This window comes from Drosophila biarmipes, unplaced genomic scaffold (assembly GCF_025231255.1).
Source record: "Drosophila biarmipes strain raj3 unplaced genomic scaffold, RU_DBia_V1.1 ptg000013l, whole genome shotgun sequence".
Classification (NCBI taxonomy): Eukaryota; Metazoa; Arthropoda; class Insecta; order Diptera; family Drosophilidae; genus Drosophila; species Drosophila biarmipes.
This window is the reverse complement of record NW_026114532.1, coordinates 2,356,964-2,373,160: the sequence shown is the minus strand read 5'-3', so window position 1 is coordinate 2,373,160 and position 16,197 is coordinate 2,356,964. Positions and strand designations below refer to the sequence as shown.

The window sequence follows — 16,197 nt, the reverse complement described above, 5'->3', positions numbered from 1 at the left end:
CATTTCCGATCGTTTGTATGGCAGCCATACAATATAGTCGTCCGAATTTGATAAGATTTAGTTCAAAATTCAGAACTAATTAAAAAAATTTGATTTCCAAGCTGAGGAGTTTATTTGCTAATAAACACCAAAAATATAATTTTTTAAATTTTTTTTTCCGAAAATTCCTATGGGAGCTATAAGATAAAGTTGTCCGATCCGGCTGGTTCCGACTTATATACTACCTACACTAGAGAGAGACCTTTGGAAAAGATTCAGCCCGCTTTAAAAAGCTTTAAGACTAGTTTACGTAGAAACGCACAGACGGACGGTCAGGTGGATATGGCTAGATCGACTCGTCTAGTGATGCTGATCAAGAATATATATACTTTATGGGGTCGGAAACGGCTCCTTCACTGCGTTGCAAACTTCTGACTGAAATCATTATGCCCTCTGCAGGGGAATGAAAAGTAAACACCATTAAACAAAATTAGAGAAATACTACATTGATTTGAATATCACAATCTTTGGCAACAAACCTTAAAAATTCAATCGTTGATTATTTCTTTTAACAGAAATGGTATACAATCTTTGGCTTGGCGAAATTATCTTCCTTTCTTATTTTTTATTTATATCAGATAAATTATAAAAATACTTCGAGAAAATGCAATAAATAGCAGATAAATCTGTTCTGGGTTGTCTCCATTATAAAGGTGGAGAAACATCATTTAGCGGAGTAACATCGATGTTTTACCCTCTCTAAGGCACATAGAAGAAGATTGGCGAATTTTAAGTACATACATTATGGCAATGCCCTTGGGATTCCGAAGGGACAAGTCCTCTTGCACGGGGAAGTCCACGGGACGCCCCATATAGAAAATTGTATGGGATGTCCGTTTTTTCAGAGGGGAAAATGCAATAGAAACTTTTTTGAAGGCCCTCGGATATCCCGTGCTCGTTACACTCATTTTTTGTATGGCCTGTCCTTTGCAAGGGAAACTTCCCAGGGGAATACCTTTTGAAGTTCCATTGAGTTTCACCTGCAATGTCCTTGGGAAATCCTTTCGGAAATTCGAGAGTTTCGCCTTTCCAAACATTGTATTTCAAAAACATGCATAAATATTAATTTACTTTTTAATATATTTTATTTAAATTGTATCATTTAAATTTTATGTAGAATTATAATTTTTATTCGCAAGTCCATGTTTTTTTATACCCTTGCAGAGGGTATAATGATTTCAGTCAGCAGTTTGCAACGCAGTGAAGGAGACAATTTTTAGATGAAGGTGTAGAAGTTAGTTCACGATTAAACAGCATTCATGGACTCCAATTGTTAAAATTGTCAAGATCTTTCAAATTAATTCTTACCAGGCTACTACCATTGGCCGAAAGCAGTTTCCAGTGGTACCTTCACAAAAGTCAAAGAGCTACTATAGTAAAGTGGTAGCTTACACTAGTCCAGGCATGCAGAATGCTGCACTGTATGTAGCCTGTAGCAGAGCGTTTTTATCATTGGACCTTTGTCCCTTTAAGATCCAGGACTAAGCTTCAGTAGAAGTGCTCCGAGAATTGCGTTCCGCCAAGATTCCAAATACTCATTTCGATTGCTTACATACTTGCTTGCTACATGCATAATAATGCACTGCCACATTAGCGATGTACTCGTATGTTCCAATCAGCTTATGCTTAAGTTCTCACTTTTGTGCTTTGATGAGGCTTCCACATACTTCATCGAAGTATTTGATATTCCTGGCTTTACCCCAGATGGAGCTCGGCCAAAAAATGCATTCTAGTATTCATTCGAAGCGAACTTTTTGAAATTTTTAGTCTTTGTTTAAATGTTTTTTTAAAAATTTTACAAATTTATCCTCTCTAGAGTTAGAAGATTTTAATTTATGCCTTCACTCCGTCTCTGTTTGCTATAGGAAAATATTAGATTTTTTAGCAGATGCCAAAGGTCTTAGTTGCTAGATTTGGATTCGTCTACAGCCAATTGCAATACGGATATTGACTAGGCGATTTTCAATAATAGGGCCACTGCGCCCACATTTGAGACCACGTTTAGCTACCACAGTGGTATATTAGTAAGCAGTAGGGAGGCAGAGTAGGTAATGTAATTATGTATACAAGTTACTTAAATATAAAAACAAAGAAGAACGCTATAGTCGAGTGCCTTGACTATCAGATACCCATTACTCAGCTTGAGGAAGAAAATGAAAATTGAAATATATAAGCAGCAAAGAAAAAAAATGTAAAGCGCCACCTACCGGCTATTTTGGTATTTGTATTGGGGGCGGCAGACAGTTTTAAGCGTTTAAGCCCTTTGGGGGCGTTAAAGTGGGCGTGGTAAATATTTTTTTAGGTCAATCGAATGGTTTTAATGCGACAAATAACTTTTACCAAAAAAAAAAAATCAAGCATGACACTGTAGCCACCACAGCTTTGGGCAGTTTGTGGGCGTTAGAAAGGGTGTGGGCAATTTTTTTGGGATCAATCGATAGGCATTGATGAGACAAATACATACACTTGTATATTAGTTAAAATTTTTTACCATGTCAATTGTGGCCACCACAGTTTTTGGCGGTTGGTGGGCGTGGCACATTTTTGTGGGTCAATCATGGGTATTGATGAGACAAATACATATTAGTTAAGAATTTGTATATCATAAAAACTGTAGACGCTACAATTTTCCCGGATTGTGGGCGTTAGAGTAGGAAGCCCAGCAATCTGCATGCCAAGTTTGATTGTTCTAGCTCTTATACCTTCCGAGATTTCAGCGTTCATACGGACGGACGGAAAGACGGACATAGCTAGATCGACTCGGCTAATAATTCTGAAGAGGAAACGCTTCCTTCTTCCTGATACATTTTTTTCTGACGAATCTAGTATACCCTTTTACTCAACGAGAATAGGTATAAAATCATTAATCGCACCCATTTCCGATCGTTCGTATGGCAGCCATACGATTTAGTCGTCCGAATTTGATAAGAGAGAGACCTTTGGGAAAGATTCAGCCCGCTTTAAAAAGCTTTAAAACTGAGAGAGTAGTTTACGTAGAAACTCACGGACGGACGGTAAGGTGGATATGGCTAGATCGACTAGTGATGCTGATCAAGAATATATATACTTTATGGGGTCGCAAACGTCTCCTTCACTGCGTTGCAAACTTCTGACTGAAATCATTATACCCTCTGCAGAAAAACATGTCTCGGCGAGCGGACTGCGAAACTGAAGAGTGGACAGATTTTTGAAAAGAAAGCATTAAATATCAAAAAATATCGATGTTTTTCGCAAAAAACACAAAAAAAAAAACAAATCAAAAACAACATGTCCGTGAACATCGATGTTTTTTCACCTCTATCAGACACACTATATTCAGATAAATGATGCAAAACGGAGATGGAGATATACAAGCAGCAACGCGCTATTTTAGGGCTCTACCTCCGGCTATGTTATGTGGGTGGCAGAAAGATTTTAGCGTTTAATCCGGCATTGGCCGCCTGTAACTGGCTGCGGCTCCACTTTAACCCATAACTTACCATCAATTAGCGGGCATATTAAACATTTACTATCTAACACATGTAGGCCGCATGTAGGCCGGACATGGCTAGCGACTCGGGTAGAGATCCTGTTCAATAATATACATATATCCTTTATGGGTTCGGAAACGCTTCCTCCTGTCACATACCTTCCGACGAATCTAGTATATACTTTTACTCTACGAGTAACGGGTATAAAAATCAGAACTTGTATTTCTGCCTTTCCGCCTGAGTTGGCAGCACCCGCCCTGTTTTTCAGTTACTTTGACAACAGACAACTACCAAAACAACGAACAACACACGGCAAACTGCCCGACGCTCAAGAGAACATACGAGAAATGAAAACTAACAAATTATAAAGACCTTTGTCCCTTTAAGATCCAGGACTAAGCTTCAGTAGAAGTGCTCCGAGAATTGCGTTCCGCCAAGATTCCAAATACTCATTTCGATTGCTTACATACTTGCTTGCTACATGCATAATAATGCACTGCCACATTAGCGATGTACTCGTATGTTCCAATCAGCTTATGCTTAAGTTCTCACTTTTGTGCTTTGATGAGGCTTCCACATACTTCATCGAAGTATTTGATATTCCTGGCTTTACCCCAGATGGAGCTCGGCCAAAAAATGCATTCTAGTATTCATTCGAAGCGAACTTTTTGAAATTTTTAGTCTTTGTTTAAATGTTTTTTTAAAAATTTTACAAATTTATCCTCTCTAGAGTTAGAAGATTTTAATTTATGCCTTCACTCCGTCTCTGTTTGCTATAGGAAAATATTAGATTTTTTAGCAGATGCCAAAGGTCTTAGTTGCTAGATTTGGATTCGTCTACAGCCAATTGCAATACGGATATTGACTAGGCGATTTTCAATAATAGGGCCACTGCGCCCACATTTGAGACCACGTTTAGCTACCACAGTGGTATATTAGTAAGCAGTAGGGAGGCAGAGTAGGTAATGTAATTATGTATACAAGTTACTTAAATATAAAAACAAAGAAGAACGCTATAGTCGAGTGCCTTGACTATCAGATACCCATTACTCAGCTTGAGGAAGAAAATGAAAATTGAAATATATAAGCAGCAAAGAAAAAAAATGTAAAGCGCCACCTACCGGCTATTTTGGTATTTGTATTGGGGGCGGCAGACAGTTTTAAGCGTTTAAGCCCTTTGGGGGCGTTAAAGTGGGCGTGGTAAATATTTTTTTAGGTCAATCGAATGGTTTTAATGCGACAAATAACTTTTACCAAAAAAAAAAAATCAAGCATGACACTGTAGCCACCACAGCTTTGGGCAGTTTGTGGGCGTTAGAAAGGGTGTGGGCAATTTTTTTGGGATCAATCGATAGGCATTGATGAGACAAATACATACACTTGTATATTAGTTAAAATTTTTTACCATGTCAATTGTGGCCACCACAGTTTTTGGCGGTTGGTGGGCGTGGCACATTTTTGTGGGTCAATCATGGGTATTGATGAGACAAATACATATTAGTTAAGAATTTGTATATCATAAAAACTGTAGACGCTACAATTTTCCCGGATTGTGGGCGTTAGAGTAGGAAGCCCAGCAATCTGCATGCCAAGTTTGATTGTTCTAGCTCTTATACCTTCCGAGATTTCAGCGTTCATACGGACGGACGGAAAGACGGACATAGCTAGATCGACTCGGCTAATAATTCTGAAGAGGAAACGCTTCCTTCTTCCTGATACATTTTTTTCTGACGAATCTAGTATACCCTTTTACTCAACGAGAATAGGTATAAAATCATTAATCGCACCCATTTCCGATCGTTCGTATGGCAGCCATACGATTTAGTCGTCCGAATTTGATAAGAGAGAGACCTTTGGGAAAGATTCAGCCCGCTTTAAAAAGCTTTAAAACTGAGAGAGTAGTTTACGTAGAAACTCACGGACGGACGGTAAGGTGGATATGGCTAGATCGACTAGTGATGCTGATCAAGAATATATATACTTTATGGGGTCGCAAACGTCTCCTTCACTGCGTTGCAAACTTCTGACTGAAATCATTATACCCTCTGCAGAAAAACATGTCTCGGCGAGCGGACTGCGAAACTGAAGAGTGGACAGATTTTTGAAAAGAAAGCATTAAATATCAAAAAATATCGATGTTTTTCGCAAAAAACACAAAAAAAAAAACAAATCAAAAACAACATGTCCGTGAACATCGATGTTTTTTCACCTCTATCAGACACACTATATTCAGATAAATGATGCAAAACGGAGATGGAGATATACAAGCAGCAACGCGCTATTTTAGGGCTCTACCTCCGGCTATGTTATGTGGGTGGCAGAAAGATTTTAGCGTTTAATCCGGCATTGGCCGCCTGTAACTGGCTGCGGCTCCACTTTAACCCATAACTTACCATCAATTAGCGGGCATATTAAACATTTACTATCTAACACATGTAGGCCGCATATATTATAAAGGTGTATTTCGCAGCCATAAATAACATTGTAAAAGGAATTGTGCCAATTCAACAAGTACACAAAGGGGAATAATTTAAAAATAGCATTAGCTCTGTCTGGTTTCTGTGAGATTGAGAGGCTCTAAGAGTCTCGAATATCAAACAAATCGATTATAGAAAGCGTATCAATGGCACCCTTATTAATGCCTCAATTCCAACTTTATTGTGCGATATTGCATTGGGTTATTTATGATTATTATTTATAAGCTATAAAGCGTAAGTGTGGGCGTGGCATTTCAGTTTGAATTTTGTTTCCAACATAAAAACGCTTCAGAAACGTGGCACGCCGCTGAAACAAACTTGCGCTACGCAAAAAGCCCAGGAATCTGCATGAAAGGTCTGACTGTTTTAGCTCTTATAGTTTCTGAGTTCCCAGCGCTCATACGGACAGACAGACAGACGGACATGGCTAGCGACTCGGGTAGAGATCCTGTTCAATAATATACATATATCCTTTATGGGTTCGGAAACGCTTCCTCCTGTCACATACCTTCCGACGAATCTAGTATATACTTTTACTCTACGAGTAACGGGTATAAAAATCAGAACTTGTATTTCTGCCTTTCCGCCTGAGTTGGCAGCACCCGCCCTGTTTTTCAGTTACTTTGACAACAGACAACTACCAAAACAACGAACAACACACGGCAAACTGCCCGACGCTCAAGAGAACATACGAGAAATGAAAACTAACAAATTATAAAGAATGAAAAGTAAAAATTAATGGCGGAAGTGCACATAATTGGACAAATATTGAAAGCAGCTCACTTTGCCGAGCCACACCTATATTGCAAGTGGAGTCTCCAGAGTGGTAAGTTCGAAACCGAAAGTGTTTCTGTCAAGTGAACAAGACTTTTTCTCCCCGAAGGAGACGCCTGGCGTCTGGTTCAGGGCGAGGCGCAGGGCCAGAGCCACCTTGCGGGCCACCGGCTGCAAAACTGCGCGGACTTCGCCCAGTCCCTAGACATACACCTGAACGCTACCTCCGTTCAAGGCTGGCCACGACTGTTGGTAGAGGTGCACGCTATCAACGTACTGCAACAATCCTGGCCTGTCGGATACGGCTTTGTACACATACCTTCAACTCCCGGTACGCATCGGCTGGATATAAGCACCTGGAAGGTAGCACATAAAGGCCTGTGGCAGTCATTACGAGAACGGTTTGGCGGCGGTGGAGCTGCACTGAGCAGGAACGATATCATCTACTCGGGAGCTGAACGGTGAGACCTTTGTTAAAAAGCAATACAAAAAGTAGGAAGTGTACTTATAATATAATATAATAATAATGTGCAAGTCATGTGGTGTTGTAAATAGATTTAGAGCCATAAACATTGATCTTTAATCAATTCTACGAGGCGTGGTGGTAGCGCTTAAAATCTTGAAGTCCAGGCACTTTGCCCTAACCAAATATTATTTCTCAAGATGTGTCTCTCGCTGCACTAATGTTTTCTGTGAGAGGGTCAAACGCAAAAGGTCATAGATAAGAGCAGAATAAGCATATTATGTTAGTTTTTTAATAAGGGACGCAGAAAAAACAATCAGCTAAATGGAACAAAATTGAGACATATAAATAAGCAGGAAATCATTATTATAAAGCGCCACCCCCCACCAATTAAAACATTTGGTAATGTTGGCGACAGACATATTTAAGCGTTATGTCATTTAGAATAGGCATTAAAGGGCAAAAAAAAAAAATTCCAGAACCACAGTTTTGGGCGATTAGTGGGCGTTAGAGACTCGCCTAGTGATGCAGATCAAGAATCACTGTGCATGGTAGTCCACGTAGTGACGAAGCGCACCAGAAGGGTGTGCGAATGCAACTACTACATATACCCGAAGAAATGAAAATCTATAGTAATCGTCCGATTGTTTCGAGGTATATATCAATGGAAAGAGATGGTAAAAAATAAAAGAATAAAAGGATAGCAAGACCATAAAAAAAATTGGTGTGAAAGAAAACTGGTGAAAGTGTAAAAGCTAAAATTTGAAAAATTGTATCTGTTGGGGCCGGTGGAGATAGAGGAGGCTCTGTTCAAAAGTAATATTCTATTTTATTTGTCAATTTTTCGTTTGTCAGTTGGTCCAAAAACGCTTTTTAGAGTCCTGAAAATTCGAATGTAAAACAGCCTAATATAAGAAACATTAGTCTACCAATTTTGGAAAAACTAGCTAGTCTGCCGAGAAAAAACCTATATATAGCTTGTACACCCGTATTTTATTCCAACAAATATCTTGAGATTTTAAATATCAACTCTGAGGATTTACCAACGGTTGATTGGAACCCCTTGGACCATCACTAACCGAAGCAGATACCATGACTGGCGCAGCCGAGCAACGGACTAGGATGGACCGTATCATGATAATCACACAGACTAAGGGGCAGTTAAACTCATACCCTTTCACTGAACGAAAATGTTACTAAATGAACAAACAACATATAAATAATAATAAACAACAAAAACTTTAAAAGTAAATATGCAGTCAGAAATGAATATATACGTTGCAATGCTCTCTACCGTTTGGCAGATCATAATCAAAATTTTCATACCCTTGCAGAGGGTATAATGATTTCCGTCTGTCCGTGTGTTCGTCCGTCTGTCAGTCCGTTTCTACGCAAACTAGTCTCTCAGTTTTTAAACTATCGGGCTGAAACTTGCCAAAAGTCTTCTTTCTATTGCAGGTAGTACATAACTCGGAGCCAGCCGGATCGGACAAGCTCCCATAGGAACTATCGGGGAACAAATTTTAAAAAAATGTTAAATTTGGTGCTTTTTAACATATAACCTCCTACGCTTGGAAATAACATTTTTTAATTAGCTCTGAATTTTCAATTAAATTTTATCAAAATCGGACGACTATATCATATAGCTGCCATAGGAACAATCGGAAAATTGGTGGGAAAATAATATGAAACAAATTATAACTTTGGGGCTTTTTGACATCTTATAATATTGGAAATTAATTTTTTTAGACTATAGAGTTTTTATTTTTTTCAGCATAATTTTTGAAACTTTAGCAGCTCAAAAGATAGCAACATACAACTTTTTAATCGAACCTTGATCAGAACATAAAATCGTAGCTAAACCTTTATTTTATTTTAGGTCTACTTTATGAACTAAAGATAGCTTCCTTTCGAGGTTTAAATATTTTGATGTGCACAAAAATTGATTGTGTATATTTATCAATATAATAGTTAAATTGTGTTCAACCATCAAATGGTGTTTTTATACCCTTGCAGAGGGTATAATAATTTCAGTCAGAAGTTTGCAACGCAGTGAAGGAGACGTTTCCGACCCCATAAAGTATATATATCAGATCAGATCAGCGTCACAAGACGAGTCGATCTAGCCATGTCCGTCCCTTTCTACGCGAACTAGTCTCTCAGTTTTAAAGCTATCGGGCTGAAACTTTCCCAAAAGTCTTCTTTCTATTGCAGGTAGTATATAAGTCGGAACCAGCCGGATCGGACAACTATATCTTAAAGCTCCTATAGGAACTTTCGGAGAAAAAAAATAATATTGGGAATATAATTTTTTATATTTTTAAGAACAACATATAGATGTCAAAAAATTGGTCTGAAAAAAAATTTTTTTTTTGATATCACTGAAGTCAGCAACAATTCTTAAAAATTTCACATGGTACTACTAAAGTAGATTATTTCTTATAACTGCAAGGGTATAGAAACTTCGGCCTGCCGGAGTTAACTTCCCTTCTTGGTATTAATGAATTTCTAAAAATTAATTAGTTTTTATTTATTTAATAGTAACTGAAGCATAACAATTTATAAGAAAAATAAAAAAGTAATATTTTAAATTGCATTTCTTTAAAGAGATTTCCATTTAGTGTGAAAGTCTGTTTAATTTTTTTATATATATAAGCAGCAGGTAGTGCTTCTTGCTCACTCTTGTTTTAAGTTTATATGGTTTGTGCTGCTGTGTCACCTAACAGTTTCTCTCACGCACTCTTTTAAGATGCTTATCGTCAAAGGCTTCCAGTAAGAGAGAGCGATAAGTTTTACTGGGTGCATCGTGCGTTCATAGTAGAAATCTAAAGTTTTGTTAGAAACTATTCAAAATCATAAAACTAAAAAACGTCTCCAACATGTAAAATAAAAACCTTTTTTTTGTGCGGCAAGACCTTATTTAATTTGTTTTTATTTTTAAGAAACTAAAAAGTTATTGACATTATTGAGAGGATTTAATACATAAAGAAATGAAGTCAATAGAATAACTACAACAAAAGATAATTATTTTAAAACATTTTATTAAAAATTTGTGTTTGGTTCTTGCAAATTTTAAAATATTGCTAAAAAATACCTTATTTTCGGCAGAATCCTGAAACACGTGTTTATTTATTTAAACGCTAGACTCAAGATGTAACTGTAAATAACATATACAAGAAAAATTCTAAAGTTATTTATAAGATATTATATAGATATTTATGCATATAGCGGGTAGGTGGCGCTTCGTAATTTCACTTTTCTGCTTTTCCACCTTTCTTTTTTTCCCCCCCTTTAGCTGAGTAATGATTGCTTTTTTCTCTAATTTTTCTTTCAGTTACAAGATGGAAACCCAGAGTTCTGGAAAGGTTATTGTTCAATTAAACTTAATTTTTCGGAAATTTGAAAAATACGGTTTAGAGTTCAAGTAGGAATGAAAGCATTGCTATTTTTACCATGCTGTGGTGAACCACATACCACACATATTCATTTAAAATTGAAAATTCGTTTAAGTTCAATAATGTAACATCACTGACCCCGCCCACTAGCAGGAAATCTTTTACCACTACTGTTTTTACCAGCAACGAAACGGTCAAATTTATCAGCTCATTATTGTACGCGACCAGCATATAGGTTTCCTCCTCGCCTAAAACGGATGCCTAAGGATATAGTGACCTTTATTTGTTTCACTGGAATGCCAGACGGATGCTCAACACTTGAATGCGTCTACCGATGCCACCATCAAATGTTTATAAATGTTGCTACTGCTCCTGCGATCTGTAAATGGCCAGATTACGTGGGAGAATACGAAGCGAATTTTCTATCATGACCAACACACTACATCTACGACATGTACGAAAGATTCTATTGTCAGTCTGCCACCTGCAGCCAAATTAGAAGCATCTGCAAGTTTAAGAAGTCTTCCCAGCTGAGCAAGAGTATTGGCAGCATATTCAAATAAACATTCACCTAGTGCTACCAAAGCCCGGCGATCCGGCTAGGTCTGATCGTTCAAATCTGTCAGAAGGGAGATGATACTATTTTACATTGCATGGAGCAGTGCAACGGCATAACACTTAATGTAATTGTGAATAAAATTGATCTTATGATTTACAATTTAACACATATTTTTAAGGCAAAATATCTGTTAGAGGAGATAAATGTGGATAGCAACGAACCCCCATGCAAGAGCACAACCCGGAGAACGGTCATGATATGCAAACGCCAGTCCAAGTTGTTTATGAAGCCAAAGGATCCTCAGCTGTCAAGGAAATTTCATTAGCGTAGGCTAAGAGTACCACGAGGTTGTAACATACTTAACTAAAGAAGCCTTGCCTCGTTCAAGGTCAACAGTTTGGAATGGCAGATCGACATTAGCGGAGGCCCTTTCTCTAAGCAAATCTGTTATGTTTTACTACATGCAGAATAAAATAATAAAAGATAACGTTTTTTCTTCGACCTTAAAAGAAGTGCACATATCCGTTAAAAAGCTTACCAAATTAATAGATTAGAATAACACAACAAAAAAATATTTTTATAAAAAAAATAATCAAAAAATAAATAAAATTCAGGTATTTACCTGGAGCTAGGTATAACCCAAAGATTCCACGAAAAATTTTAGGTCCCCAATAGCCTAAAATATGGCTAATTTTTGAGCAAAAGTTAGGGGAATTTGCTGCTTCAAAATAGTATAAATAGTACAAAAACTATATGTTTAAAATAAAAAACATTTTGACACAAACTGAAACCATCCAGGCATGGCTCTGGAGTACAAGTGTTGACTCCCGACACCTTTCATTTTTGGGTTCGAGGTTCGTGTTCTGCCCAAAACATTTTTTTTTAATAACCAAATTTTATATAATTATACCCGTAGAGTAAAATGGTATACTAGATTTGTCGGAAAGTTTGTGACAGGAGGAAGCGTTTCCGAACCCATAAGGGATATATTTTACTGAACAGGATCTCTACCCGATTCGATCTAGCCATGTCCGTCTGTCCGTTTGTCTGTCTGTCCGTATGAGCGCTGAGATCTCGGAAACTATAAGAGCTAAAACAGTGAGACCTGTCATGCAGATTCCTGGGCTTTTTGCGTAGCGCAAGTTTGTTTCAACGGCGTGCCACGCTCAATGTAACGCCAACAATCTGTGAAAATCTGAAGCGTTTTTATGTTGGAAACAAAATTCTAACTGAAATGCCACGCCCATACTTACGCTTTTTAGCTTATAAATAATAATCATAAATAATCCAATGCAATATCGCACAATAAAGTTGGAATTGAGGCATTAATAAGGGTGCCATTGATACGCTTTCTATAATCGATTTGTTTGATATTCGAGACTCTTAGAGCCTCTCAATCTCACAGAAACCAGACAGAGCTAATGCTATTTTTAAATTATTCCCCTTTGTGTACTTGTTGAATTGGCACAATTCCTTTTACAATGTTATTTATGGCTGCGAAATACACCTTCATAATATATGCGGCCTACATGTGTTAGATAGTAAATGTTTAATATGCCCGCTAATTGATGGTAAGTTATGGGTTAAAGTGGAGCCGCAGCCAGTTACAGGCGGCCAATGCCGGATTAAACGCTTAATCTTTCTGCCACCCACATAACATAGCCGGTAGGTAGAGCCCTAAAATAGCGCGTTGCTGCTTGTATATCTCCATCTCCTTTTTGCATCATTTATCTGAATATAGTGTGTCTGATAGAGGTGGAAAAACATCGATATTCACGGACATGTTGTTTTTGATTTGTTTCTTTGTTTTTTGCGAAAAAGATCGATGCTTTATCGATGTTTCATCGATGTTTTAAATTAAAAAATAAGTAGTTTTTAGATTTTAGTAGTATTCCGACCCCTGTAAAGAGTTTAATAACTCCACACAAATGCCAGCAGCAATAACAGTAGATGCCCGGCCGCTGCGAATTCGCGTAGTAACGGTGCGGCGAGCGTTGAGTTCCCACTAGGGAAGTGGAACGTTGAAAGGCGCACCCTCCAGCAAGAGGCCCCACTGACTCAAACATTGGCTCCTGTCGCAGTGTTCTTGATTGGCTTTCGCCTCGGCCAGATCGAGCGTCACTCGCCCGCTTGTTTGTGGCAAGTTGGTTGCTATTGTGCCGTCTTCGAACGGACTTCTGAAGCTGCTGCTGCGCTACTATCTTCGTGTATGCTTCCGCCGTCTGCGGGTATCCTTGGATGCTTCTCTGCTGCTCTCGTCTTGATGTGTACATTTCTTCGTGCTGGCTTCTCCGTTGCTTCCGCCTTGATGTGGGTATCATTGGTTTCTGTATCTCTGCTGTTCTCGTCTAAATGTGTACATTTCTTCGTGTATGCTTCTCCGTTGCTTCCGCCGTCTGCGGGTATCCTTGGATGCTTCTCTGCTGCTCTCGTCTTGATGTGTACATTTTTTCGTGCTGGCTTCTCCGCTGCATCCGCCTTGATGCGGGTATCCTTGCTTTCTGTATCTCTGCTGCTCTCGTCTTGATGTGTACATTTTTTCGTGCTGGCTTCTCCGCTGCATCCGCCTTGATGCGGGTATCGTTGGTTTCTGTATCTCTGCTGCTCTCGTCTTGATGTGTACATTTCTTCGTGTATGCTTCTCCGTTGCTTCCGTCTTGATGCGGGTATTCCTTGGTTTCTGTATCTCTGCTGTTGCTGTTCCTCTGCTACGGGTTTTTAGCATCAAACGATCGCTAAACTTGCTCCGCCATCTGAATGTCTTCGTTGTCGTCCAGTCGTCTGGGTACCAGATTCTGGGTTTCTGGGTCGTTGACTGCTTCCTTCAAATCTCTAAGGGATGCCGTTCTGCGTTACTTACTTACTTAATTACTTTGTACGGGCCCTCGTACTTGGGTGCTAGCTTAGCGGTAAAGTTATCCGCTGCCCTGGACAAATGATGCTGTTTTACGAAGACCAGCGATCCTATGGTCGGTCCACGCACGTCGCATGAGATCGTAATGCTTCCGCTACTGTGACCTTTATTTGTTTCACTGGAATGCCAGACGGATGCTCAACACTTGAATGCGTCTACCGATGCCACCATCAAATGTTTATAAATGTTGCTACTGCTCCTGCGATCTGTAAATGGCCAGATTACGTGGGAGAATACGAAGCGAATTTTCTATCATGACCAACACACTACATCTACGACATGTACGAAAGATTCTATTGTCAGTCTGCCACCTGCAGCCAAATTAGAAGCATCTGCAAGTTTAAGAAGTCTTCCCAGCTGAGCAAGAGTATTGGCAGCATATTCAAATAAACATTCACCTAGTGCTACCAAAGCCCGGCGATCCGGCTAGGTCTGATCGTTCAAATCTGTCAGAAGGGAGATGATACTATTTTACATTGCATGGAGCAGTGCAACGGCATAACACTTAATGTAATTGTGAATAAAATTGATCTTATGATTTACAATTTAACACATATTTTTAAGGCAAAATATCTGTTAGAGGAGATAAATGTGGATAGCAACGAACCCCCATGCAAGAGCACAACCCGGAGAACGGTCATGATATGCAAACGCCAGTCCAAGTTGTTTATGAAGCCAAAGGATCCTCAGCTGTCAAGGAAATTTCATTAGCGTAGGCTAAGAGTACCACGAGGTTGTAACATACTTAACTAAAGAAGCCTTGCCTCGTTCAAGGTCAACAGTTTGGAATGGCAGATCGACATTAGCGGAGGCCCTTTCTCTAAGCAAATCTGTTATGTTTTACTACATGCAGAATAAAATAATAAAAGATAACGTTTTTTCTTCGACCTTAAAAGAAGTGCACATATCCGTTAAAAAGCTTACCAAATTAATAGATTAGAATAACACAACAAAAAAATATTTTTATAAAAAAAATAATCAAAAAATAAATAAAATTCAGGTATTTACCTGGAGCTAGGTATAACCCAAAGATTCCACGAAAAATTTTAGGTCCCCAATAGCCTAAAATATGGCTAATTTTTGAGCAAAAGTTAGGGGAATTTGCTGCTTCAAAATAGTATAAATAGTACAAAAACTATATGTTTAAAATAAAAAACATTTTGACACAAACTGAAACCATCCAGGCATGGCTCTGGAGTACAAGTGTTGACTCCCGACACCTTTCATTTTTGGGTTCGAGGTTCGTGTTCTGCCCAAAACATTTTTTTTTAATAACCAAATTTTATATAATTATACCCGTAGAGTAAAATGGTATACTAGATTTGTCGGAAAGTTTGTGACAGGAGGAAGCGTTTCCGAACCCATAAGGGATATATTTTACTGAACAGGATCTCTACCCGATTCGATCTAGCCATGTCCGTCTGTCCGTTTGTCTGTCTGTCCGTATGAGCGCTGAGATCTCGGAAACTATAAGAGCTAAAACAGTGAGACCTGTCATGCAGATTCCTGGGCTTTTTGCGTAGCGCAAGTTTGTTTCAACGGCGTGCCACGCTCAATGTAACGCCAACAATCTGTGAAAATCTGAAGCGTTTTTATGTTGGAAACAAAATTCTAACTGAAATGCCACGCCCATACTTACGCTTTTTAGCTTATAAATAATAATCATAAATAATCCAATGCAATATCGCACAATAAAGTTGGAATTGAGGCATTAATAAGGGTGCCATTGATACGCTTTCTATAATCGATTTGTTTGATATTCGAGACTCTTAGAGCCTCTCAATCTCACAGAAACCAGACAGAGCTAATGCTATTTTTAAATTATTCCCCTTTGTGTACTTGTTGAATTGGCACAATTCCTTTTACAATGTTATTTATGGCTGCGAAATACACCTTCATAATATATGCGGCCTACATGTGTTAGATAGTAAATGTTTAATATGCCCGCTAATTGATGGTAAGTTATGGGTTAAAGTGGAGCCGCAGCCAGTTACAGGCGGCCAATGCCGGATTAAACGCTTAATCTTTCTGCCACCCACATAACATAGCCGGTAGGTAGAGCCCTAAAATAGCGCGTTGCTGCTTGTATATCTCCATCTCCTTTTT

General features: G+C 38.6%; 1 protein-coding gene across 5 annotated transcripts; it reads left to right on the top strand.

Annotated features, from left to right (window-relative positions):
• Positions 1-6,582: 6,582 nt before the first annotated feature.
• LOC108021918 (B9 domain-containing protein 2) lies at positions 6,583-15,261 on the top strand. 5 transcript variants are annotated; one of them, XR_007765221.1, is made up of 4 exons: positions 6,583-6,812; positions 6,870-7,221; positions 10,558-11,301; positions 14,674-15,261. XR_007765221.1 is itself a non-coding variant. In XM_017090745.3 (3 exons), the coding sequence occupies exons 1-3, from the start codon at positions 6,725-6,727 to the stop codon at positions 10,649-10,651; spliced, it is 534 nt and encodes a 177-aa protein (XP_016946234.1). In that variant the 5' UTR covers positions 6,583-6,724; the 3' UTR covers positions 10,652-11,347. The 5 variants fall into 5 exon arrangements, 1 of the variants encoding a protein (XP_016946234.1); XR_007765220.1 differs by having other exon boundaries at positions 14,656-15,261; XR_006367496.2 differs by lacking the exon at positions 14,674-15,261 and adding an exon at positions 11,374-11,961.
• Positions 15,262-16,197: the final 936 nt, after the last annotated feature.